The sequence below is a fragment of the Neofelis nebulosa genome, chromosome 10 (assembly GCF_028018385.1).
Source record: "Neofelis nebulosa isolate mNeoNeb1 chromosome 10, mNeoNeb1.pri, whole genome shotgun sequence".
Classification (NCBI taxonomy): domain Eukaryota; kingdom Metazoa; phylum Chordata; class Mammalia; order Carnivora; family Felidae; genus Neofelis; species Neofelis nebulosa.
In genome coordinates this window covers 5,980,824-6,006,756 of record NC_080791.1, presented here as the reverse complement: position 1 = coordinate 6,006,756, position 25,933 = coordinate 5,980,824, and the positions used below count along the sequence as shown (strand labels likewise).

At 41.6% G+C, this 25,933-nt stretch overlaps 1 protein-coding gene across 2 annotated transcripts in view; it reads left to right on the top strand.

Moving 5' to 3' along the window:
• The first annotated feature begins 307 nt into the window (after positions 1-307).
• Positions 308-25,933, top strand: part of CWF19L2 (CWF19 like cell cycle control factor 2) — a 150,988-nt gene continuing 125,362 nt past the window's right edge. Inside the window, exons 1-5 of one of the 2 annotated variants that reach the window (XM_058686629.1) lie at positions 308-541; positions 2,357-2,467; positions 6,728-6,850; positions 18,573-18,683; positions 19,414-19,533. In XM_058686629.1, coding sequence (XP_058542612.1) covers positions 323-541; positions 2,357-2,467; positions 6,728-6,850; positions 18,573-18,683; positions 19,414-19,533 — 684 coding nt within the window. In that variant the 5' untranslated portion in view covers positions 308-322. The remainder of the gene's footprint in view (positions 542-2,356; positions 2,468-6,727; positions 6,851-18,572; positions 18,684-19,413; positions 19,534-25,933) is intronic. The other variant, XM_058686630.1, reaches the window with a different exon arrangement.

Below are 25,933 nucleotides of genomic sequence, written 5' to 3'. Positions count from 1 at the left end.
CACAGCAACTGGTCTTTCCTGCCCCCTTTCAGGCCATCCCTCCTGCACAGGGAAATTCTTTGCCCACAAGGGCACTTTGGTGGGAAATTTCGAGATGTAGGGACTTCTATGGGCTTTTAACTCGTAGATTTTAAGAGGAAATCGAGGAGAATGCCGTCGGTGTCGTGCGAAGCGCGTAACAAACGCAGTGTGACATTTTTCCTGCTCGAGGAGATTCCAATTTGCGAAGGGAGCACAGGTCCTAACTTCATTCTGCAAAGTTTCCCCAGAAACCTGACAGCCGCGTCAGCACCTGAGCCTTAACTGAAGCTCACACGCGCGCATGCTCCGTTGGTGTAGCAGCGCCCCTCCTTTTCCGCCAGGAGGAAGTCCCGTTTGTTTATTAAATTACGACAGTCGTAAACTGAGATTTTTGTGCCGGCTTCCTAGTTTTACGACGACAGCAACAATGGCGGCCACCAGTGGCAGGTTTGAAAGTGAGAGAAGTATTGAAGAACGTAAAGAACAGACCAGGATGGCCAGGGCCGAGGTGTTGCGCCAGGTATCTCCGTTTTGGGGGTTTTGGAGTCATTTAGAATTGGGAGTGGACGGTTCCTGGGAACTAGGCCTCTGGCTGTCTTCCTAACCCCCTCTCTTCTTTCGCCACCTCAATGTCTCACCTAATCTGGGTGAGGGTCTCCCTTTGGGATGCGCAAAAAGTCTTGGTTATCTCCCGCCTCGGAGATGCGTTGGCAGTCTCTAGTTGCGCATTCTCTTTTTAGGAAGACCTGTTTCTTTCCTGAGTTTACTTACTTTTGAATTTCTCCATTCTTGATATTTCCATCACTTGGCTACCAGGGGCAGCGCCCTTTTGGGGTACTCTGCCACTAATGACGGCTCTCCCAGCGCGTTTCACAGCCTTGGTCCTCGCCCCTCCTGTATCTGAAATAAAAATTCCCGTTTTCAGAAATACATGTGAGGCACATTGCAACACTGTTTCACGCTCTTGTCTTACTATTGATATCAGTTGGAGGGTTATTGTAAATCCTTACTGATCAATGCAAAGATTGACAGGAGAGACTCGAAAAAGGTTAAGACACATTGTATTTCTAAGGTTGAGATGCATAGAGGTAACCTGTAAAGAATGGAGGAAGTAAACTGTATTATCTGACAAGATGTAAGAATGAAGGGGAAAAGTTGTGACTGGAGAGCAGCATGGGGTACACGTGGGCCTTTTGTTTTTGCTTAAGATGGAATACTTTTAAATGAATACCGATGAGAAAGAGCTGGTAGAGGGGAAAGGCATAATGACTATAGCCAGATGTCAAGGGGAAGAGGAGGCGATTAGTGTTGGACAGGTGAATGGTTGGTATTGTTCTCTGATTTCAGCATACTGTAACATACATGTATAATTATTCTTCATCCTTGCTCTTTTGGTATCTCGGGCAGTTTTTGGAGGGAGTAGGATTTGTAAGCTAGGATAAATTTTATAGTAAAGGGGACTCTGGATGACTCAGTCGGTTAAGCGTCTGACTCTTGATTTTGGCTCAGGTCGTGATCTCACGGGTTCGTGAATTTGAGCCCCATGTCGGGCTCTGTGCTGGCAGTGTGGAGCCTGTTTGTGATTCTCTCTTTCCCTCTCTCTGTCTGTCTCTCCCCTGCTCATGCTCTCTTGCTCTCTCTCTCTCAAAATACATAAATAAACTTAAAAAAACTTTTTTGTAGTAGAGATACCCATAGAGTTTGAGAAGGACAAAACCAGCTTTGGAATTTGGAGAGAGAATGAAAAGGCAAAAGCAACCTCCTAGGAAGAACTTATTTTACTTGACTAATTGTTGAAAGCTGAATACACGTTAGTAACACGATCATCTGTTTTTAGAAAGATGATTCTTCCTGAAGCATTTGAGGGCATGGGTAGAAGAATATGACATTGCAGATTGAAGGCATTGCCATTCTCCTAACAGTCACTGAAGTCCCAGGCAGTAGCAGTGGGATGGTGAAAGAAAAAGAGATTCAAGTCCTATTTAAGACAGGGAGCTTGGGCAGAGGGGGCGGTCTACTATAGATCCCAACATTCTGTCCCTGATTCATTAGAGACTGGTGATGTGATTAGTAATGTGGAAGGAGAGGGTTTAAAAAAAAAAAAAGTATATATATATATATATATATATATATATATATATATACACACACACACACACACACACACACACACATATATATATTTTGCCCCTATACTTTGGTAGAAGCAAATTCCTGTCAGGGACAGACAGTGATTTATGAGACTTTATATAAAAGTGGAAAATGACCTTGTTTTACTTTTTTTTGCGAAAAATAATTGGATCATTTGTTAATTTTTCTTTTTTCATTGTTTTAGGCTAAAGCAAATTTTGAAAAGGAAGAGAGGCATAAAGAACTTAAACGACTTCGGGGTGAGGATACATGGATGCTACCTGATGTGAATGAGCGAATTGAACAGTTCTCACAGGTGAATACTAACAGGTTTACTTGATGTAACAAATCTGTCTTTTTTTTTGCTCTTATTCAAGTTAATATTGGAAAAGCAACTTTATTTTTTTTTTATTTTTCATTATATGAAGTTTATTGTCAAATTGGTTTCCATACAACACCCAGTGCTCATCCCAAAAGGTGCCCTCCTCAATACCCATCACCCACCCTCCCCTCCCTCCCACCCCCCATCAACCCTCAGTTTGTTCTCAGTTTTTTTTTGTTTTTTTTTTTAATTTTTGGGACAGAGCGAGACAGAGCATGAACGGGGGAGGGGCAGAGAGAGAGGGAGACACAGAATCGGAAACAGGCTCCAGGCTCCGAGCCATCAGCCCGGAGCCCGACGCGGGGCTCGAACTCACGGACCGCGAGATCGTGACCTGGCTGAAGTCGGACGCTTAACCGACTGCGCCACCCAGGCGCCCCTGTTCTCAGTTTTTAAGAGTCTCTTATGTTTTGGCTCCCTCCCTCTCTAACCTTTTTTTTTTTTTTCCTTCCCCTCCCCCATGGGTTTCTGTTAAGTTTCTCAGGATCCACATAAGAGTGAAACTATATGGTATCTGTCTTTCTCTGTATGACTTACTTCACTTAGCATCACACTCTCCAGTTCCATCCATGTTGCTACAAAGGGCCATATTTCATTCTTTCTCATTGCCACGTAGTACTCCATTGTGTATATAAACCACAATTTCTTTATCCATTCATCCGTTGATGGACATTTAGGCTCTTTCCATAATTTGGCTATTGTTGAGAGTGCTGCTATAAACATTGGGGTACAAGTGCCCCTATGCATCAGTACTCCTGTATCCCTTGGATAAACTCCTAGCAGTGCTATTGCTGGGTCATAGGTAGGGTAGGTCTATTTTTAATTTTCTGAGGAACCTCCACACTGTTTTCCAGAGTGGCTGCACCAGTTTGCATTCCCACCAACAGTGCAAGAGGGTTCCCGTGTCTCCACATCCTCTCCAGCATCTATAGTCTCCTGATTTGTTCATTTTGGCCCCTCTGACTGGCGTGAGGTGATATCTGAGTGTGGTTTTGATTTGTATTTCCCTGATAAGGAGCGACGTTGAGGATCTTTTCATGTGCCTGTTGGCCATCCGAATGTCTTCTTTAGAGAAGTGTCTATGCATGTCTTCTGCCCATTTCTTCACTGGATTATTTGTTTTTTGGGTGTTGAGTTAGATAAGTTCTTCATAGATTTTGGTTACTAACCCTTTATCTGATATGTGTTGGCAAATACCTTCTCCCATTCCATCGGTTGCCTTTTAGTTTTGTTGGTTGTTTCCTTTGCTGTGCAGAAGCTTTTTATCTTCATGAGGTCCCAGTAGTTCATTTTTGCTTTTAATTCCCTTGCCTTTGGGGATGTGTCGAGTAAGAGATTGCTACGGCTGAGGTCAGAGAGGTCTTTTCCTGCTTTCTCCTCTAGGGTTTGGATGGTTTCCTGTCTCACATTCAGGTCCTTTATCCATTTTGAGTTTATTTTTGTGAATGGTGTGAGAAAGTGGTGTAGTTTCAATCTTCTGCATGTTTTTGTCCAGTTTTCCCAGCACCATTTGTTAAAGAGACTTTTTTCCATTGGATGTTCTTTCCTGCTTTGTCAAAGATGAGTTGGCCATACGTTTGTGGGTCTAGTTCTGGGGTTTCTATTCTATTCCATTGGTCTATGTGTCTGTTTTTGTGCCAATACCATGCTGTCTTGATGATGACAGCTTTGTAATAGAGGCTAAAGTCTGGGATTGTGATGCCTCCTGCTTTGGTCTTCTTCTTCAAAATTACTTTGGCTATTCGGGGCCTTTTGTGGTTCCATATGAATTTTAGGATTGTGGAAAAGCAACTTTATATACAGTTTTCACAAGTTACAGAATGAGTATTAGATAGTTGGCAATACTGACTGGTTTTATCTCCCTGGCAGAAATAATATATTTTAATATTTTTGGACATTATAACAGATTTTGTTACTTGAGTTGATGGGTAGGAAGCTTAGCAAATTTCTGGCCCACTTATATCAAGCTTGTGGATCTAAAAAATTATACCTTTTAATATTTTTTAAAAATTTATTTAAGTTTATTTATTTTGAGAGAAAGATAGTGGGAAAGAGAGAAAACGTGTGAGCAGGAGAGGGGCAGAGGGCGAGGCATAGAGAGAATCCCAAGCAGGCTCCATGCTTTCAGTGCAAAACCTGACATGGGCTCAAACTCATGAACTGTGAGATCATGACTAGAGCGGAAGTCAGATGCTTAGCTGACTGAGTCACCCAGGTGCTCCTACATTTTATATGGCTTAATAATCTTCTATAAATTCTTACAGGGCCATAGAATAAAATATATTTATACACACACACACACACACACACACACACACACAGTTTGTGTATAAATGTATTTATTTGAATATATCTGTCAGATGACTCTACAAATAAATTAAAACTAAAACATCCCCCATATTTTCCTGATAAGGTATCTCAGCTCTGTGACTTATTTGTGGGGCATATATAATAGATGCTCACATCTAAATCTCAGAGGATTTTATTTCAATGTATTTGTTGTCTCATTTCATGAAAATATGGTTTTTAGAATACAGATTTGTTTTTCCTCAAAATACTTGTTTTATTTTTTTTAATTAATTTTTCCCCATGATCCATTTGCTCAAATTACTTCTGATGCTTTTATTTATTTATATATTTATTTATTTAATGAATATAATTTATTGTCAAATTGGCTAACATACAACACCCAGTGCTTATCCCAACAGGTGCCCTCCTCAATGCCCATCACCCACTTTTCCCCGCTCCCCGACCCCCTTTACCCCTCAGTTTGTTCTCTGTATTTAAGAGTCTCTTGTGGTTTGCCTCTCTCCCTATTTGTAATGATTTTTCCCCCTTTTCTTGCCCCCATGGTCTTCTGTTCAATTTCTCAAGATCCACATATGAGTGAAAACATATGATATCTGTCCTTCTCTGACTGACTTGTTTCACTCAGCATAATACCTTCCAGTTCAATCCACTTTGCTGCAAATGGTATGATTTCATTCTTTCTTATTGCCAAATAGTATTCCATTGAATATATAAACCACATTTTCTTTATCCATTTGTCAGTTGATGGACATTTAGGCTCTTTCCATAATTTGGCTATTGTTGAGAGTGCTGCTATAAACATAGGGGTACAAGTGCCCCTATGCATCAGTACTCCTGTATCCCTTGGGTAAACTCCTAGCAGTGCTATTGCTGAGTCATAGGGTAGGTCTATTTTTAATTTTTTGAGGAACCTCCACACTGTTTTCCAGAGCGGCTGCACCAGTTTGAATTCCCACCAGCAGTGCAAGGGGGTTCCTGTTTCTCCACATCCTCTCCACCTGTTGTTTCCTGAGTTGTTCCTCTTAGCCACTCTGACCGGTGTGAGGCTTTGATTTGTATTTCTCCCCTTGGAGAGAAAGTCTCCCCTTGGTGGTGGTGGGGAGAAAAATAGCGACACCCAGTCTCTCCTCCTGTGACTGAGTGTCCCAAACCACTCTGTTCCAGCCGTTCTCACTGTGCTGCAGATGCAAACAAGGCGGTTTGTCCTGTTCCACCGACTCCCATGCCTGGGGCTTGGCTGGGACTCAAACTCCCGCTCCTTGCGCCCGGGTACTGGGGAAGCACCCTTCCATGCTGCCGGATACGTGGTCCCCGACTGGCAGGCGCAGCAGGCTTTGCCCTTTCCCGCAGCACTCCAGGGAGGGGATCGCTTTCTCCTACTGCAGACCGCACCCTCGACCTAGTCCCCGAGCCTGGGGCTGGCTCCCCTCCTGCCCAGTCGCGTGATCCGGACAGCTGGCCCAGTCCGGAGCAAGCCCTGCAGTTAGAGATGGGCTTTTTCTCCGTCCTGGTTTGAGGTTTTTCTCTTGTCCAGATACAGTCCTATGCTTCCCCAGCTGCACTTTCTCTTCCCTTTGTGTCTCTGCAGAAGGGAATCCCTCTCCTCCGTTCGTTTCATCTCTCCCAGTTCAGAATCATGCATTTACGGCAGTCAGGTTGTCCCTGTGGGTCCCTGGAAGCGACTGTCTCTTTTCCTCCCGGACTCTCAGAATTCACAGTCCTTTAGCTTCAACGCTGCTTTGTTTGATAGACGAGGGAACTTGGGATCTCCCTACTTCTCTGCCGTGTTGGCCCCTCCTCTACTGGGTGATTTTTCAAAATGCTTGTTTTAAAGTAAGATAAAACTAAATTCCTTTCTCACCTCTTTAAAATGATTATTTACAGGAACACTCTGTGAAGAAAAAGAAGAAAAAAGACAAGCACTCAAAAAAAGTAAAGAAAGAGAAGAAAAAAAAGAGTAAGAAACAGAAGTATGAAAAAAGCAAGGAGTCAACTGATAGTTCATCGGTAAGTATGTATTAAAGCCAGCCAAAGCAGCTGCTTGAGAAAATTGTATTTGAAGGAATGATGTTTAGGAACTTAAAATATATGAGAACTTAAAAAACATGACTAGTTAGGGTATGAAAACGCCTGGGAAACTTCGACTTGGAGATGTCCAGGAAATACTGGAAACGTGGATCTTAGGTTACAGAGAAAGGTAGGAGGATGGAGTTAGAAATTGGGAGTCATTGCTCTGTGAAGCCATGAGAATAGATGAATTGTCCAGGGACACTGAAGAAAAAGGGGGGCACAACACTGAAGAGCCAGGCAGGAGTAAAGGCTGTTCAGTAGAAGTAGCTGGAAATTGGAAGGAGCTGCAGGGAAAGAGCAGTTGTGTACACATAAGAGAAAAGAGTTTTAAGACATTTGTGAGTCTGCTACTCTTGTTTATTTTTTTTAGTAGAAATTAACAATTCTTTAAAATAGGACATGGTAATATATTTATCTTCATGGTCAATAGGATGTGGCCCCAGTGCGTCTCTAGCCAGTTCTGGGATGAGAGGACTCACAGAGGAAGGGAAAGCCTCTCATGAGTATTTTCAGGAAGAAAGGGGTACATGGTGCTTAGAGAGCTATGGGCTATAGATGTTGAGGGATGGTTTGGTTTTCTAGGTCTGATCTTCAGAGGGTTATATGTGCAGGTGAATCACCAAATTCCCAAGTCTAGCCCTCTTGCCGTTTCAGAAACTGAGCGTGTGGCGGTACCCCTGAGATGATAAATGGCTCGTGGAAGCCTGTCTTATGTGAGAATGCAGTTTATTAATTCACAGTGGATACTTTATCCACACTGGATACTTTGGTCAGGTAGCCAGCATATTTTGTAGTGGTAGGAATATTTAGGTTTTACAGAAAAAATTTTGTTAAATATAATTCAGGACGAAGTGAGTTGGAAAGTCTTAGAGCAGAAAGAAGGTAGAAACGGTGTTTCCACAGCTCTGTGTTGAGTTGCTGGTCCTGTTGAGAAACTGAACGAAGTGAGTGATCATCTTTGTGAAAAGAAGTTTGTATTTAAAGTTGTTTATTTCAGTGGGATTTATGAAACTCCCTGGGGTTTAGGCAGAGATCACAGGTTCGGCATCCCTGTCCCATGGGGATGGATCTGGCAGGCGGAGTAAACATTTAATAATTTGACTCAGGGTGCTTGCTTCCTTTTAGAGGCACACTGCCTGTTATTTCTCTTTGTTCTTCCCTACAAATACAGTTGTCCCTTGAACAGCATGGGCTTGAACTTTGTGCATCCGCTTACAAGCAGATGTGTTTTAGATAAATATAGTACAGTACTCTATTTTTTCTTCCTTATGATTTCCTTTTCTCTAACTTACTTTATTGTACAAATAGGTGCATAACTATTCATATAACATACAAAATACATGTTTGCTGATTATGTTATCGGTAAGTCTTCAAGTGCACCCATAGGCTATTGGTAGTTACATTTTTGGGGAGTCAAAGTTGTATGTGGATTTTTGACTATGTGGGGAATCAGCACCCATAATCCCTTCGTCATTCAATGGTCAGCTCAGTAGATAAGTCTTTTTGTTGCAACATACAATGTGTACACTTTTACATATATAATAAGTTGTATAACTATACCTCGGAGAGAGTTGTTTGAGTGAAAGGTCAGTGAAAGCACAGAGAGTTCCAAACAAGATGAACACAAGATGGTGTCTACACCATGGCACCAAATAATTAGAGTGTCAAAGGTTAAAGATAAAAAGAGAATCTTAAAAACATCAAGAGAGAAACAAAAAGTTACCTACCAGGGTAAAACCTATAAGGCTATCTGTCAGCTGATTTTTCCTCGGAAACTTTGCAGGCCAGGAGGGAGTGGCATGACATAGTCAAAGTGCTGAAAGGAAAATGCCTACAACCAACAACATTCTCCCTGGCAAGGTTTTCATTCAGATTTGAAGGAGAGATGAAGAGTTTCCTAGACAAACAAAAGATAGAGGAGTTTATCACTACTAAACCAGCCTTACCAGAAATGTTAAGGGGACTTCTTTTTTTTTTTTTAATGTTTATTTATTTTTGAGAGAGAGAGAGAGAGAGAATGAGTGGGGAAGAGGCAGAGAGACAGAGACACAGAATCCAAAGCAGGCTCCAGGCTCTGAGCTATCAGCACAGAGCCCGATGTGGGACTTGAACTCACAAACCGTGAGATCATGACCTGAGCTGGAGTCAGCAGCCCAACTGACTGAGCCACCCAGGTGCCCCAAGGGGACTTCTTTAAGTGGAAAAGAAATGGCCATACTTAGACATAAGATTAATATGAATAAAAAGATGTAAAATAGGACAACACGTACATAAAATGTGGGAAAGGGAGTAAAAAGGGAAGAGAAGGAGAAAAAGATTTTTTTTTAAGAAAATGTTTGAGCTTAGATGACCATCAAATTAATATAGACAGCTGTTTACTTAGGATGTTATGTATGAACCTCATGCTAACCACAAACCTGAAATCTATGATAGACTCAAAAAGTGAAGAGAAAGAAAGCCAAACAAAAGACTGTAAATAATCATTTGATCACAAAGAAAGAGCAAGAGAAGAAAGGAAAGAACTATGAAAACAATAGAAAACAAATTTTAAAAATGGCCATAAGTACATATCCGTCAATAATTACTTTATTTTTTTAATTTTTATTTATTTATTTATTTATTTAAAAAAAATTTTTTTTTTTTAACGTTTATTTATTTTTGAGACAGAGAGAGACAGAGCATGAACGGGGGAGGGTCAGAGAGAGGGAGACACAGAATCGAAACAGGCTCCGGGCTCTGAGCTGCCAGCACAGGGGCCCAATGCGGGGCTCGAACTCACGGACCGCGAGATCGTGACCTGAGCCGAAGTCGGCTGCTTAACCGACTGAGCCACCCAGGCGCCCCCGTTTTTTTTTTTTTTTTAACATTTATTTTTGAGACAGAGAGAGAGACAGAGCATGAACGGGGGAGGGGCAGAGAGAGAGGGAGGCACAGAATCAGAAGCAGGCTCCAGGCTCCGAGCCATCAGCCCAGAGCCCGACGCGGGACTCGAACTCACGGACCGCGAGATTGTGACCTGAGCCGAAGTCGGCGCTCAACCGACTGAGCCACCCAGGCGCCCCCGTCAATAATTACTTTAAAAGTAAATGGCCTAAATGCTCCAATCAAAAGACAGAGTGGTGGAGTGGATAAAATACCAAGAGCCATCTGCAAGAGACTCACCTCAGACCTAAAGATTCACCACGCAAATGGAAGTGGAAAAGTAGACTGGGGTAGAAATATTTATATCCGATAAAATAGACATTAAAACAAAGACTACAACAGAGACAAGGGCATTGCATAGTGATTATCCAGTGATTCCACTATTGGGTATTTACCCAGGGAAAATGAAAACACTAACTCGAAAAGATATATGTACCACTATGTTTACTGCAGCATTATTAACAACAGCTAAGACTTGGAAGCAGCCCAAGTGTCCATCAGCGGATGAATGGATAAGGAAGATGTGGTACACACACACACACACACACACACACACACACACACACAGAGGAATATTACACAGCCTTAAAAAAGGATGAGATTGTGCCATTTGAGACAACATGGAAGGACCTGGAGGGTATTACAGTAAGTGAAATAAGTCCGACTGAGAGAGACAAATACCATATGGTTCTATCATAAATGGAACCTGAAAAAGATGAATGAATGCACAAAAAGAATAAGAACTGTAAATATGGAGACCAAACTGATAGTTGCCAGAGGGGAGGGGTGTAGGGGGGTTGGGTAAAATGGGTGACTAGAAGAGGGAGGTACAGGCCTCCAGTTAAGGAATGAGTAAGTCACGGGAATCAAAAGCAGAGCATAAGGAATATAGGCAGTGATGTAAAAGCAATGTAACGGGGCAGATGATAGCTACATTGTGGTGAGCACAGCATAATGTATAAACTTGTCAAATCACTAAGTTGCACACCTGAGACTAAACTTGGTAGGTCAACTGTACTCAAAAAAGAAAGAGAAAAAAAACCCTCATGTGTAGGTTAACAATAAATATCCTTTGAATCTTGGACTTTGGAAAAAAAAAATTACTGTGACTTATTTTTGGGCCGAGCCTCTGATCTATCTTGATGAAAATTCCATGTGTATTTGAAACAAGTGTGAATTCAGCTGTTGGTAGGTGTAGTATTCTATAAATGCCAGTTTGGGAAAGTTGATTAATAGTGTTAAGTATTTTATATTTTTATTGATTTTTGATTTTTCTCTTCTGTCAGTTATTGAGAGAGCAGTATTAAAATCTCTAACTGTAGTAGATTTTTGTCTATTTCTCCTTCAGTTTTGTCAGTTTTTGTCTTATGTATTTTGAAGTTTACTAAGTATGTACACATTTAGGATTGTTATATCTTTTAGATGAACTGGCCATTATATTTTTGTGAAATGTTTCTTTTTATCTCTAGTAATACTTTTGTTGTAGGTAACTTTGTTTCATGTTAATAAACTTCAGTTTTGTTATTTGTTTTTTCATTTTTTATTCCTTTATTTTTAATTTCTTTTGTTTTTATTGAAAGTATTCTTGTAGACAGTGTATATTTGGGTCTTGCTTTTTTATCTAACCTATCAATTTCTTCCTTTTTAATTAGAGGCTTTTCTGCACTATCTAATATAGTAGCCATATGTGGTTTTTAAAATTTTAATTAAAATTCATTAAAGTAATATTGGATTGAAAATTCATTTCTTCATTCTCATTTGCCAAATATTTTTTGTAAATTTTTTTTAATGTTTATTTATTTCTGAGAAAGAGAGAGAGAATGCGAGCAGGGGAGGGACAGGGAGAGAGGGAGACACAGAATCTGAAGCAGGCTCCAGGCTCTGAACTATCAGCACAGAGCCCGAGGTGGGGCTTGAACTCATGAACTGTGAGATCATGACCTGAGCCGAAGTCCGACGCTTAACCAACTGAGCCACCCAGGTGTTCTGCCAAATATTTTAAGTATTTAGTTATCACTTATGGCTAGGTTATGCCCACTGTATTGGGCAGTGTAGTATAGAAAAATTCTATTGGATAACAGTGGTTTAGATCATTTACGTTTAATGTAATTATAGATCTTTCTTGACTTACAGTTGGGTTATGTCCCAACAAACCCACTGTAAATTAAAAATATCGTAAGTCAAAAATGCACTCTATACACCTAACCTACTGATTGTTATGGTTAAGTCTAGCCCACCTTAAATGTGCTCACAGCGCTTAACATTAGCCAATAGTTAGGCAAAATCATCTAACACAAATTCTGTTTCCTTAGCTCAGTAAGATTGTAATATTCAGCTCGAGTCAACCCTTTCTTGTGCCTTGGTCTGGAAAGTGCTTTGAGGCAAAAAGCTGTGGAGATAGTAATGATAACATTCACCTCGTTTGTTTCCCTTTTCAGGGATCACGGCCTGGTATTACTGAGATTCAGTGTTCCGAATAGAGCTTCAAACATTTTCCATTATTATTTCTATTTCTGTGTATTTCTATTTTGATGCCATTTATTTTGTCACGGCCAGAGGCAGAAGTCCTTAAGTTCCTTTGATTTTTACTAGTAGCACTTTGCTGTCTGGGTTCCATCTTAGAGATTTTGGCTGATAGGATCAGGGGTATGGTTATTATAAAGGCTGCATATGAGAACAAGAGTTCTGGGAGCTCTGTTAGGTCAAGCACATTAAGCTTGATGGTGTAGGAGTTCTTCAAGGTAAAATGGAGGATTGAAAAACTGAAATCCGCAGAAGGACTGAGGTCATAGCATATTGGGGAGAGGGAAATAGCAGCCATGCTGAAGTAGTGAGCTGACTGTGCAATGGTGAAAGTGAGAAACAAAGTTAACAGACAGGGAATGAAGGCAGGCACTTTGTACACAATGGTGCAGGTATCACCGTTCTGTAAACAAATAACAAGAATACTAAGTGTATCATTGATGCTTCTTTCCTTCAGTGCCTGGTATTTAATGCTTGAATGCTGCCTGCCGATTAATGTTTCTGATTAGGGCTATTGGAAGGGTAGGAAAAGAGGATTTAGTTAATTTTAGGTACACCTTTATTGCATGCCAACTCTGTCAGACCCTGGTATAGACACACGAAATGTAAAAATAGTTTTTTTTTCAGGCCTTTGGAGAACTCATTTTGTAGCTAGATAAATAGATACATAATTTCAATATGCAGTCTCCTGATGCCAAGACAGAACAATGTATTAAGGGAAAGAGGATTTCATCTGCAGACTTGTTGGGGAGATAATATTTGAGTTGAGACCTGAATAATGACTAAGAATTAGCCAGGCACAGAAGGTTATTGGCATTTCATGCACAAGGAATTGTGAGAGCAAAGGCCTGGAAGTGAGATAACATGGTGTATGTGTGTATGTGTATATGTAAGTGAATAGAACTACGAACAACATGATAGCACTAGGTTACAAAACAAGGGGGGAGTGGATGGTGATGAAAATGGAAGAGTTGATAGGGCCTGTAAACCAAGAGCTCTGGCGCTATTCAGTAGGAAGTGTGTCCTCTAATTAGGTTCATTTGCATTTACCAGAAAATCTCAGAGTAGCCATAGGTTAAACAAGATAGTTAACTTTTCTCTTTCATGAAAGAATCAGGTAGGCAGTCTGGGACTCGTGTGGTCTTTGGAGACTAAGGCTTCTTCTGTTTTGCCCGTCCCTCATCTTTATAGCATTACCTCTTCATCTAGGTAACAAGAAAGGGGACCCTCTCTTTCATAATTTGTCTTCCAGAAAGTCTCACATAATACCTTCATTTCAGTGTCATTGGACACTTGACCGTAGGGCTTTGCTTAGCAGCAAGGGAGGCACGGTAGGTGTCCCAATGAGATTGGCTTCTGTTGGTAAGAAAGAAGAGGAGCTTTGTCACAGGGAGCCATAGAAGGGGTCATATGTGCCCTTTCTGTTTCTCCAGATGTGTCTAGGGTGGAGATTGGAGAAGGAAGGACCGGCGTCCAGGTTATTGCAGTTGTCTGGGTGTGAGATAAGACCTGACCTAGGATGCTTCAAGGATGGACAGCAGAGGTGTGTATTAGTCGGGGCTTTTGGTTCCAGGCAATAGAGATAAAACAAATTGGCTTATCCAGAAAAGGGGGGGGGGCACACTTTATTTTATTTTTTTTTAATTTTTAAAAATATTTATTTGTTTTTGAGAGAGAGAGAGAGAGAGAGCGGGGCAGGGGCAGAGAGAGAGGGACACATACAGAATCTGAAGCAGGCTCCAGGCTCCGAGCTGCCAGCACAGAGCCTGATGCAGGGGCTTGAACTCACAGACCCCAAGATCATGACCCGAGCCGAAGTTGGACGCTTAACCAACTGAGCCACTCAGGCGCCCCAGGGGGGGGCAATTTGTTATTAGAGTACAAAAGTCTCGTAGTACCTCTAGGTGTGGGAATGAAGCTGGCCTTCAGGAATGGCTGGAACTAGAGTTGTAATGCTTTTATGAGTTGTCTTGCCATCTTCCATTTTTGTTTTTCTCCGAGTTCACTTTTTTTCTTGGTAACAGATCAGTTTTTTGCTGAATTCTATCCTCATGGCAAAAATGGCTTCTGCCAATGCATTTCCAGTTCTCTTTAGTTTAGAGCAGCCCCATTTCGTTTTGATTTCACATTCCTGGAGAGTAACTCAGATTGATATCAATTGGGTCAGAATCCTACCTTTGAACCAATCAGTTATGGCCAGGGGTGGAAGTGGGGTCCCATGGTAGGCATGTGGTGTTCACCGGATGATGTATTTGAGAAAATATTTTGGAAATGAAAATAGTAGGTTTTGATGGGAGGGGCAAAGTTGATCCTAAGATTGTTGACTTGGTTAAGTGGGTGGTTGGTGGTACCAGGTGATTCAGTTCAGCAATTCAGGAGGAGGAACAGGTTTTGTGGAAGAAGACAATGGGTGTATGTTTTGTGTTTATTGAGTTCAGCATGGTATCCAAATATGGTAGGTAGTTGGTTAAATCACCGACACTTTGGGTAGACCAATTTGGAAGATATCAGCACAATTGATGGTAGTTCAAGGCATGAGAGTGGATTTAATGGCCAAAGGGGAATGTTTAGAGATTAAAAAATTGGTGTGCCAAGAAAGGAACCCCACACAGCATTGATATTTAGGGGCTGAGCAAAGGAGGAAAAATGCATAAGGGAAATGGAGAAGAAAGCAAGAATGGAAGCAGAACTGGGAAAGGTCCTGGAAATCAAGGAAGTTGAGTTATCGAGAGTTGTATTCAGAAACGTTCTGCTGCATTGGACAAAGTGGCAGCCGGTGGTGACCTTTGAAGAAATTTCAGCAGATTAGTGAGAACCTTACCCATATTGTAGAGTTTTGTGGGGATGTGAAGGCAGTGGCTACAGACTACTCTTTGAAAATTTTGGCTTAGAGTAAAAGTTGGAAGATAAATTGCTGCCAGGGGGAGACATAAGGCCAACAGAGGTTCCTCTTCTTCACTCATGTACACACACATACCCACACACATGCACACACGCACGCACACACACACACACACACACACACACAGGATGGAAAATGCTTGAGCATATTTCTAGGCCAATAGAGTGCTTCTTGTAGACCAGGCTACAAGAGAAGGAGATAATTGATGGTGCATTGTCCTGGAGGAACAGGAATGGTTGGGACCAAGATCTTTGGAGGAGCACCTGCCTTGAATAGGAAGAATTAACAGGAGGAAAGGAGATGCACAAGTGTACATAATTTTGTTGGGGGTTGGGTAGGAAGTTAAGGTGGCATCATTTTGCTTGGTCAAGGAGGAGGAGAGATCCACTAGCTGAGTATGTGGTGAATGGGGTTTGATAGAAAACTTGAGGAAGATGTTGAAGAATATAATAAGCATCACCTCTCTGCTAAGGTGTTAAACTATGTCCTTGGGGATACGAGCTAGGTGAGAGCAGAAGCGGTTTTTGTCTTCCTAGAACTTACTGCTCAGTGGGAGAGTGAGACATCAATCAGATAGTTACACAAGTAAATGTAAGAGTGATACATCTTCAAAGGGGAGTGAGCCAGGGGAATGAAAGGGAGAACTGACCAGGGGCCAGTAAGAGGAATACTGGTTGTGAATGAGAGTCTAGCTCAACTGAAGTTGTAGGTCATGATATGGAGTGGCCACCGGTTGCAGCTGTGGTTAAGCAGCTGGTGGCTCTGATCACTGACTCGCAGGTTAGCAGCTAGTAGGATGCAGAAAATCTGTGGTTTTAGAGGAGGGCCTTCGAGGGGCTCCAGGCTGGCTTAGCCGCTGGAGTGCGTGACTCTTGATCTCGGGGTTGTAAGTTCGATCCCCACACTGAGTGCAGAGATTACTTAAAAATATAAATCTTAAAAGGAAGGCCTAAATGTCCATCAACTGATGAATGGATAAGTAAGTTGTGGTTTATATATACAATGGAATACTACTTGGCAATGAGAAAGAATGAAATCTGGCCATTTGCAGCAACGTGGATGGAACTGGAGGGTATTAAGCTGAGTGAAGTAAGTCAGGCAGAGAAAGACAGATACCATATGTTTTCACTCATGTGGATCTTGAGAAATTGAACAGAAGACCACAGGGGAAGAGAAGGGGGAGAAATAGTTGCAAACAGAGAGGGAGGGAGGCAAATCATAAGACTCTTACATACAGAGAACAAACTGAGGGTTGTTGGGGGTGGGGGAGAGGGGAAAGTGCGTGATGGGCATTGAGGAAGGCACCTGTAGGGATGAGCACTGGGTGTTGTATGGAAACCAATTTGACAATAAATTATATATATTTTTTTATTAAAAAAAATTTTTTTTTCCTAACATGTATTTATTTTTGAGAAAGAGAGAGACAGTGTGTGAACAGGGGAGGGGCAGAGTGAGAGGGAGACACAGAATCCAAAGCAGGCTCCAGGCTCCCAGCTGTCAGCACAGAGCCCGACGCGGGGCTTGAGATCACAAACTGCGAGATCATGACCTGAGCTGAAGTCAGACACTTAACTGACTGAGCCACCCAGGCATCCCTATTTTTTTTTTTTTTTTAAAAGGAAGGCCTTTAACAGAATCCTGTGGAAAGCTAATGTAAACAATTTTTTTTTTTTTTTAGCTTGATGTTAGCAAATTGGCACCCGAGGGATGTGCTTTCAGATTATAAACTTCCTTTCAGTGGGTAACAGCAAGTGGTAGGAACCAGGCTGCTAAATTGATCTTTTTAAAAAGTTCTTATTTAAACTTCAGTTAGTTAACATACAGTGTTCTGTTAGTTTCAGGTGTACAATATAGTGATTCAACACTTCCATACAGTGCCCTGTGCTCATTACGACAAGTGCACTCCTTTCTAAGTTGGTTTGACAATGTAAATATGACTAGACCAGAAATATGTTCATAGTGGTTATCTTAAAAAGTTTTAACTATATATGTCAGTAAGTAGCTCTAATGTTTCTGTAAGTCCAAATCAAGGTCTGAATGAATGAATGAATGAAGTCTGCTTTGTATTGGGAAACAGTTGGCACTTGAGATGCCAGAGACAAATATGTTTTCTCTGAGTAGATTATACCTTTTACCAGACATATGTTTGTTCTCTGGTTAGGTAATTATCAAGAACTTTGTGTAGATAGGGGGCACCTGGGTGGCTCAGTCAGTTGAGCATCTGACTTCGGCTCAGGTCATGATCTCGCGGTCTGTGAGTTTGAGCCCCGCATCGGGCTCTGTGCTGACAGCTCAGAGCCTGGAGCCTGTTTCAGATTCTCTGTCCCCCTCTCTCTCTGCCTCTCCCCTGCTCATGCTCTGTCTCTCTCTCTCTCAAAAATAAATAAACATTAAAAAAAAAAAAAAGAACTTTGTGGAATGAAAAAATATTGTTCTCATTCAGGAGACCCACCTTTGCTTCCCTTGGCCTCCAGGTTTCTCTGTGGGACATTAGCAAGTGTTGTGTGCTAGGTGATTTCTAGGGTCTTTCCTACACTTCCATTGTACAGCTCCAAAGAGATTTTAGAGCCAGACACATCTAGGTTTCTATTCTGGTTCTCCTGCTTGGATACCGTGGAACTTGGGCAAGTTACCTAATTTGGGGAAGCTTTTTCTTATTTGTAAAACCAAATAGTATTTTATGTAGGGTTGTTTTAAGGAGTCAGCTTGAGAACATATGTGAACGTACTTATTACAGTACTTAACATAGAAGGAGTTGATTGATGTATTTGTGGAAAACAAAATCCAGAACTTGGCATAATGCTGAGCACATAGGGGATGTTGGCTAAATACTTCCTAGCTGATTTAATAATCTGGTATTTAAACACATTAACAAAGTGCCTTACCAGTCTGGCTGTTCACTGCGATCTCTGCATTTTTAAACCCAGGGAAATCCAAAAACTCGAAACTTAGAGGCAGAGTCATTTACTTGGGTGTTTTTTCCCTTGTTGTAGTTAAACAAAGATGTCGATATCACTTAATGTTGGTAGGAACCGCAGCTCTGTGTTGAAGTGAGTTCTCTGCTGTCACTTCTGATCTTTTGTTTTTGCTTTCCCCTGGCAGGAAAACAGTCTTGGTGTTTCATGGGCTTGTCCCAAAAGAGTGGGTTTACAGGTTCTTTGTTCAGATTTTCAGTGTAGCTTTTTCAAGGGGAAGTATACTCTAAGAATTTTCTCTAGGAAACTGAAGAATTTACCATTTAACAACAGCACAGAATTTTTATGTGGAAGTGTGCACGTTTGAGAACTTCTCTTCTATGCCGCCTGTTCCTAGAGCTCTGAAGACGAGTGGGTTGAGGCTGTCCCGCCCCAGGCTCCTGGCAGGGAGAAGGCCTGGAAAGCGAAAGGTGAAAATACGGAAAGGGAAGGCAACCAAGTTGTCCAGGTAAGTCACCCGATTTTAAAGAAAGAAGTATGGACTTCTAAAAATAGATGGATGCTAAAATGACAGATGGATCAAATTGCTTCGGGAGAAAAATGAGACTGTGAAAACAGTATACTTTTACAAATAATTCTGGCAGTGGTACTGTTTGCTTAGTCTTTAGACTTCCATTCTTCTTCTGTGAGAAAGTGAGTACTTCCCTCTGTTTGAGTCCCACAGAGGGTTTCCTGCTTCCAGTTGTTGCTAGAAAAGCGGCCCTTTGCCCTCCTGCCCTGGCAGCTCTGTGCTGTTACCTGTATGTGACCTTTCTCCGCTGAGTAGTTTCCCTTTGCCACACCATGTCATCATTTCTCTCAGCAGTATTTAGAGTTGGGTAGTTCACAAATTTGGGGCCCTAGTTCACCCGCCTACGTGCGAATGCATCGAGCCACAGCGAAGAGGGGTGGAAAGAGCTGGTGTTTGAATACCTGTTGTGTGTCGGGCACTGGACTGCGCTCCTTAAATCTTGTTTACTCCTTGAACCAGTCCTAAAAGGTAAGAATTTATTCCACTTTACAGGAGAGAGATTAAGGCATACAGAGACTAAAAAACTTGTTTAAGTTAGGCGAATGTAGGATATGATCCAGGTTTCAGTGCCCCCAGAATCCCTGCTGTTATTACCAAGTGTTTATTTTCACTTCTAATCAATTTAGATTGAAGTGACTTTTTTTTTTTTTTTTTTTTTTTTAAACAGAGAGATGAGTGGATGACTGTTGATTTTATGTCTGTTAAAACTGTGTCATCATCGTCGCTCAAAGCTACAAAGGAAACTGTCAGGAAAATAGAGCGAGAGAAAACCCAAGCGCTAGAACAGGTAAGAGAATATTTCAAATGCTGTAACTTGTAGTTGACCTTTACTAACCAGTGAGACATTTAGGTAAATGCAGTTTTGCTTGTGAAGTATTATTTTCTCTGCTGTGGTAGTTAATAATATTAGTGGGAACAGCTATGAAGTGTGATAGAAGTTCTAGTGAAATGAATCTTCTGTAGGAAGTCAGCTGAATGCTATGCTAGATTTATAAATCCCAGGCATGTATCGTTGCCTGAGTATTGAGTTTGGTTCACGGCATGGATTTGTAATGGTTTCACTGCTGCCTGTGTGGTCTGAGAATCTTCAAGGCTCTGTTGTGTTGGTAGTGCCTTGAAGTGCTTGGCAGTGGTGAACCCTGGGGCTTTCTGGAGGACCGCAGTGTCGCTGTGGGCACCACGGGTTTTCCAGAAACAAGCTCACAATGTGGAATCACAAAATACATGAAAATACAAGGCTGGTCCATGAATGAGAGGCTTCTGAGGTAATAAGCAGTAGAATCAGACACATGAAGGCTTTATCTGTTGGGATATTTAATAGCGGTATACAGTACCAGTAGATGTGGAAAATGTAAGAAGGAAAAGATTATTATGAAGGCAGATATGAGAAAGAGCCAACAAGAACTTGTAGAAATGAAAAACACTACCGTTGGAATTAGAAACTCAGTAGATGAGTTATCAACAGATTGAATACAGCTGAAGAGAGAATTAGTGAACAAGAAGATCATCCTTAAGAATTTACCTTGAACACATCATAGAGAGACAAATAAACAAAAAATGTGAGAGTGATGGTGAGAGTCCTGTGATCGGTGTTGTTTTCTCCCTCGTCCCACTGTCCAGTCTAATTTTAATTCTGAAAGTGTGGGTGTGGCACGTGGTCATGGCTTATTAGCTAAGCAGCTCTCCACACGGAACATTGAAGTCCACGGAGTTTTGGAGCATCTTGGCTGAGCTCTGTAAAATATCTTTGTCTTTGAGACCTGAAGGAGTTGGAGTCATGGTATCAAAAGAGGAAAGGGGAAGTGCACGTAGCAGTAGGGAGGTAACCTGTGGACAGTAGAGCCTGCAAAGTCTGGAAGCCGATAATACCCATTGTCATTACAGGCTTGCTTCTGAAATCGTCCTCCGCTGTTTGCGGGCACGAACGTTTTGGCATGTTGGGGCAACCCTGGCTTGTGGTCTTCTGTTTTGTTCATATCCTATTCTGGCCTATTCTCCATATCAGACAACAGAACATAGTAAACCCTTGACTATCTTTACAGAGTGAAATAGTGATCAGTTATTCTTAGAAATTCTGTCCCATAAAGCTATCTTCATTTTCCTATGAAATGGTAATAGTTTTTTCTTGCTTATCTCCCCCCCTTTTCAGGTTTGTCTTCAGGATTTCTCACTAACATAATCTTTTCTTACAAATTCTTCTATAAACTTCTCTGATTCAACTAAGTCTGCATCTGTTGCTGTGCCCACATCTTGTCCTGTGTCTCTGTACTGTGTTTTTCCTTCCTGCTGCTCCTGCTTGAGTTGAGTTGTCACTTATGTCTGTCTACATACATATGTATGCCACTTACGTATGTCTGACTTGGCCTCTCGTTCCTCATTTACCTCCTCTCTCCTGGAGCTGAGTTAATGCGTGTGACGGACTGAGGACAGCCTCTGGGACTAAGACCCATTCGCGGTTAGATGTTGTTATGGTTCCGGCCCTGATTTACTCTTGCGTGGGCAGTTTCAGTGCCCTCTTCATTTTTCACTCTGCATCCTACAATGATGTCAGGTCAAGTGTTCGACAGGACAGCTCTGGTCATGGTGTTACTCTGTGTAGAAGTCTTCAGTGATGCGAGTTGAGGGGAATGTCTTCACCATTTCTCATGTTTCTTTTTGGGTGGAAGAAGCTCCACTAGTGGTTATCTCATGTCACCCTGTTTCCTCATTCTGTCCTTGAGGCTCTGCAGTAAATATTCTTCTGGAGAATTTGGAAAGAATATACCTGGCATACTTGGCTTAGCCCAGCCTTGCCTGCTTATGGAACAGGCTGCCTGCAGGGACCATGTGGGGAGTCGGTTGCGGTGGGGTTGGTTCGGTGCTGATCGTACCTGGGAAAGTGCCTCATTGTGGGGTTCAGTTAACAGGCCCGTTTGGTTTTTACTGAAAGAAAAATTCTCTTCCGATTTAGCCTTCACCAGCAATAAAGGTAATTTTTGTCATTTATCTCCTTATGTTTTTATTGCATTTCTTAACTTGTTCAGAGGCTGGGCTGAAAAAATAAGGTGCTGTATTTATTCTTCTCCCGTAAAGACCCTGTCCCTCAAAAGCTGCTGTAAATAGAGTTCAGACACATTGGATTGGACTCTTTCTCTTAGGTAATTTGTACCTCAACTAGGCTAGTTTAACCACTGTCCCTCATATTTGTTTGCAAATTCCTATCTCTGTATTTTTATTCATTTGGTTCTTTCTTTCCTTCTTTCCTTCTTCCTTCCTTCCTTCCTCCCTTCCTCCCTCCCTCCCTCCCTCCCTCCCTCCTCCCTCCCTCCCTCCCTTCCTTCCTTTGTTTCTTTGTTTCTTTCTTTCTAAGTTTATTTATTTTTGAGAGAGAGAGAGGGAGAGAGAATCCCAAGCAGGCTCTGCACTGTCAGCTCAGAGCCTGATGTGGGAGTCGATCTCATGAACTATGAGATCATACCTGAGGCAAGATCAAGAGTCAGATGCATAACCGACCAAGCTACACAGGCACCCCTCATCTGGTTCTTTCTAAGTGAATTAGAAAGTCTATAAGTCTGCATCTTGTTTATCCTTCAAGGCCTAACTTGATATGTACTATGAAATTTTTCCTGTTTCCCTTAACTGAAATAAATCTCTTCTGTCTTTATGTTTCCATAGCACTTTGTTCCTTTACTGTATAGTACTTGTAGCTTTCTGTAAAGTACTGTGATTTAGTAGTTTTCTCTGATTTCCCTTATGAGATTATATACTTCTTGAGAAACTGTGTTGTTTATGTCTTCCTTAGCAGCTAGAAGAGAACTCCGTGTGTAGTGCTTTTTTTTTTTTTTTTTTTGATATATTTGAAAGTATAGAAGATTTATTATTCCTTTCCCTGTGAACTTACCTTTCTGCTCTGTAAATCCTTGGATTTAGTTCAGACGTTTAAAACCTGTAGTAGTTTCTGATTTTTGTTTAGGTAACAATTCAGACTGTTGGGAGCACAAGTAGATCATCTAGACTATTGAGTGACAACAGCCAGTTTTCAAACATCTGCACATCTGTCTGAGTGTGCTGTTCTCTGCATATGATTATATTCTTAACATGTGATAAACATTTGGTTTATTTTGAGGGAAAAAAAGGCCCTTGTCTTAGAATCAGATGTTGACTCTAGTAATGAGAGTGTGGATAACATGAAGACAGTGGGAAGGAGTCTAAAATGATGGTCCTGAACGGAAGCTTCAGTGTGAAGCATGTTGATTTTATATCTTTTCTTGTTTTTGAGGATGTCATTTCTTTGGTGTTCCAGCCTGGTGTTCTTCAAAAGTGGGTCATGTAATTGACGTATTGCAGTCAGCACTTAAAATATAAAATGTCATCAGTTTTACATGTAATAAATATACATTTTGTTTCCTACAACCTTTGTTTTCGACACACACACACACACACACACAGACTGTGTATAAACTCACACATACAATCTCTCTTTGGGTGAAGGTCACAAAAAAGTGAAAACAAATGCTCAAGGCTGTTTCTTTGTCCTCTGGGCCGCCTCTGCCTGCACTTTGCTATACGCTGTAGACCTGTGTCATCTATTTGTAGACCTCGTCTGTAGAGCATTGTACAGACAGATACCCACTTTTCAGCCTTTTTTTGCCAGCAGGAGGTGTCCCACCCCAGTCCTGAGCTTTGTGTGCTGAAGCTGGCTCCGTCCCCATCTCACTGCAGCACTCGTAGTGTTTATTATCTTACACAAACTGAGGAAGGGCTGTTGCTTTCTGCCTGCACATAGAGCCCAGTAAGGCCTGGGTTTCCACTTTGCATTACCTTTCTGGTCCGTGGAGGTGTTTATCTTGTCTTGAACTGAAGTATGTTTTATATTTTATGTTTCTTTTCTGTTTGTCCTGAGCAGGGAGGTTGTGATGAGTGAATGGAACCTTTATAGGCCATTTTGACTTGAAGGCCTGAGTGTGTTTTAGCGATTGATTCATATTTTGGTTCATTCCTTCTAATCACCGTGCAGTCTTTCGTCATCTAACTGTGCCATTCTGTAGCTGTCCGTTTCTTGTGGTTATCTGTGGACATTGGCATTGGTTGCTGTTTTTCAGTGTTACACACAGTGCTAGACGAAGGTCCTTATGTGGACTTCTCCTTGGTGCACACCTAGAAGAGTTGTTGCCAGGTTATAAGGTACTCACCTGTCCTGTGTAGATAGTCGCTTACGCTGCCCTGACGGTGTGCGTTTCTTTACCGTCCTGAGCATCTGTATTGTCAGACTTGTAAATTTTCGTCATGCTAATTAATAGTGAGAGATGGCATTTCATTGTTTTTTCTTTTTAATATTTATTTGTTTTGAGAGAGAAAGAGAGAGTGTGACTGGAGGAGGGACAGAGAGAGCAAGAGAGAGAATCCCAAGTAGGCTCTGAGCTGTCAGCACAGAGCTCGATGTGGGGCTCAAACCCACAAACTATTGAGATCATGACCTGAGCCGAAGTTGGATGCTTAACCTACTGAGCCACCCAGGTGCCTCCCTTGTTTTTTTTTTTTTTTTTAAGTTTATTTTTATTTATTTTGAAAGAGAGATAGAGAGCAAGCGGGGGAGGGGCAGAGAGAGCAGGAGACAAAATGTCCTAAGCAGGCTTCATGCTGTCAGGCTTTTGTATTCTTTTGAGACTTTGATGTGGATCTTTGAGTGTCTGCACAAGACCACTGGAAGAAACACCTTGATTTTAGATGCTTTGAGATTTTGTAGTAGTCTAACAAGGGAGGTGACAGAATCTTTTTTTTTTTTTTTAAATTTTTTATGTTCATTTATTTTTGAGACAGAGAGAAACAGAGCATGAGTTGGGGTAGGGGCCGAGTGAGAGGGAGACACAGAATCAGAAGCAGGCTCCAGGCTCTGAGCTGTCAGCACAGAGCCCGTTGCTGGGCTCGAACCCACCAACCGTGAGACCATGACCTGAGCTGAAGTCAGACGCCCAACCAACGGAGCCACCCAGGCGCCCCCAGAATCTTTTTTTAATTTTTATTATTTTTTTGGTACAAACTACTCTAAGAAGTCAAATTCTTATGTTTTTGCCTAGCCTTCCACGTTAACCTTGAACTTAAATTTTGTACTTTGAAGATTCTCTACTTTTTTTGTCAACTCATGAATGTATTTTAAAAGCTTTAAAAAAGTTTTATTCACCATTTTTTGTTTTCAATAATATGGTTGGCTCATTTACTAGAAACTGACATTGAACTCTCTTCATTCTTCTCCATCTAGTTGCCATTATTAATTCTAATAATTGTTGTTAGTCCTGGGAAACATTTTCTGGCCTCCTCAGGTCAAGTCAGGTACCCCTTGTATGTGGTTCTATAGCACCCTTTACCTTCATAGCACTTCCTGTATTGGAATTGCTTAATTGTCTCTCTCCTTTCTCTAGACGGTCCTTTCTTTGGTGGAAAGGACTCTGGCTTCTTCATTGCAACCCCAGGGTCGGCCACCGTGCTTGGGACGTGGAAGGCACTTGGTTTGCGACAGGGCTACTGTCGTCTCTTTGTTGATTATTACCACAGTTGTCTGACTGGATTCCTGCCTCTGATCTGCTTTCCTGTACTCTTTCCTCTACTCTGAACCCAGTTTGCTCTTGGTGTAATTCAAAGCCAATCACTTCCATGATTCACCACCGCCCTGCTATGAGAGCCCAGTAGCAGTTTCAACTGGCTCATGTGGCCCTTGTCCCTGATTATTCTACAACCTAATGTCTTATCACTACTCACTTATGCTTCTAGGTTTTAGACAGTCTCAATTCTTTTAAGTTCCTTGGAAGTGTTATGTTTTCTGTTTCCTCTAGGGTTTTATAAATATGCTGCTACTCCTCGCTGGAGTATCTCTATGCCTTCTTCCCCCACAAAAGAGGATTTGGCTAATCCCTCCTCCTCTTTAGGTCTCAGACTGCATGTACTACTTCCTCTAGGAAGTCTTTGATTTGTCAGTGTGAGAGGGGTTTAAGTAATGTGTGGCTATAGCACTCTGCACCTCATCCTCAAAACACTTGTCAGTTACTTGTTAATTGTCTCCATTCCTCACTATCTCCTAATCTAGCAAGGGACAAGTTAGGCAGATTATTATATCTTCTGCATCTACCACAGTTTTGATTCATAGTAGGCGTTCATTGGAAGCATTGGACGAATGTTAATTTAGGCATTATTTTTGCAAGTTGCAGAAGAGT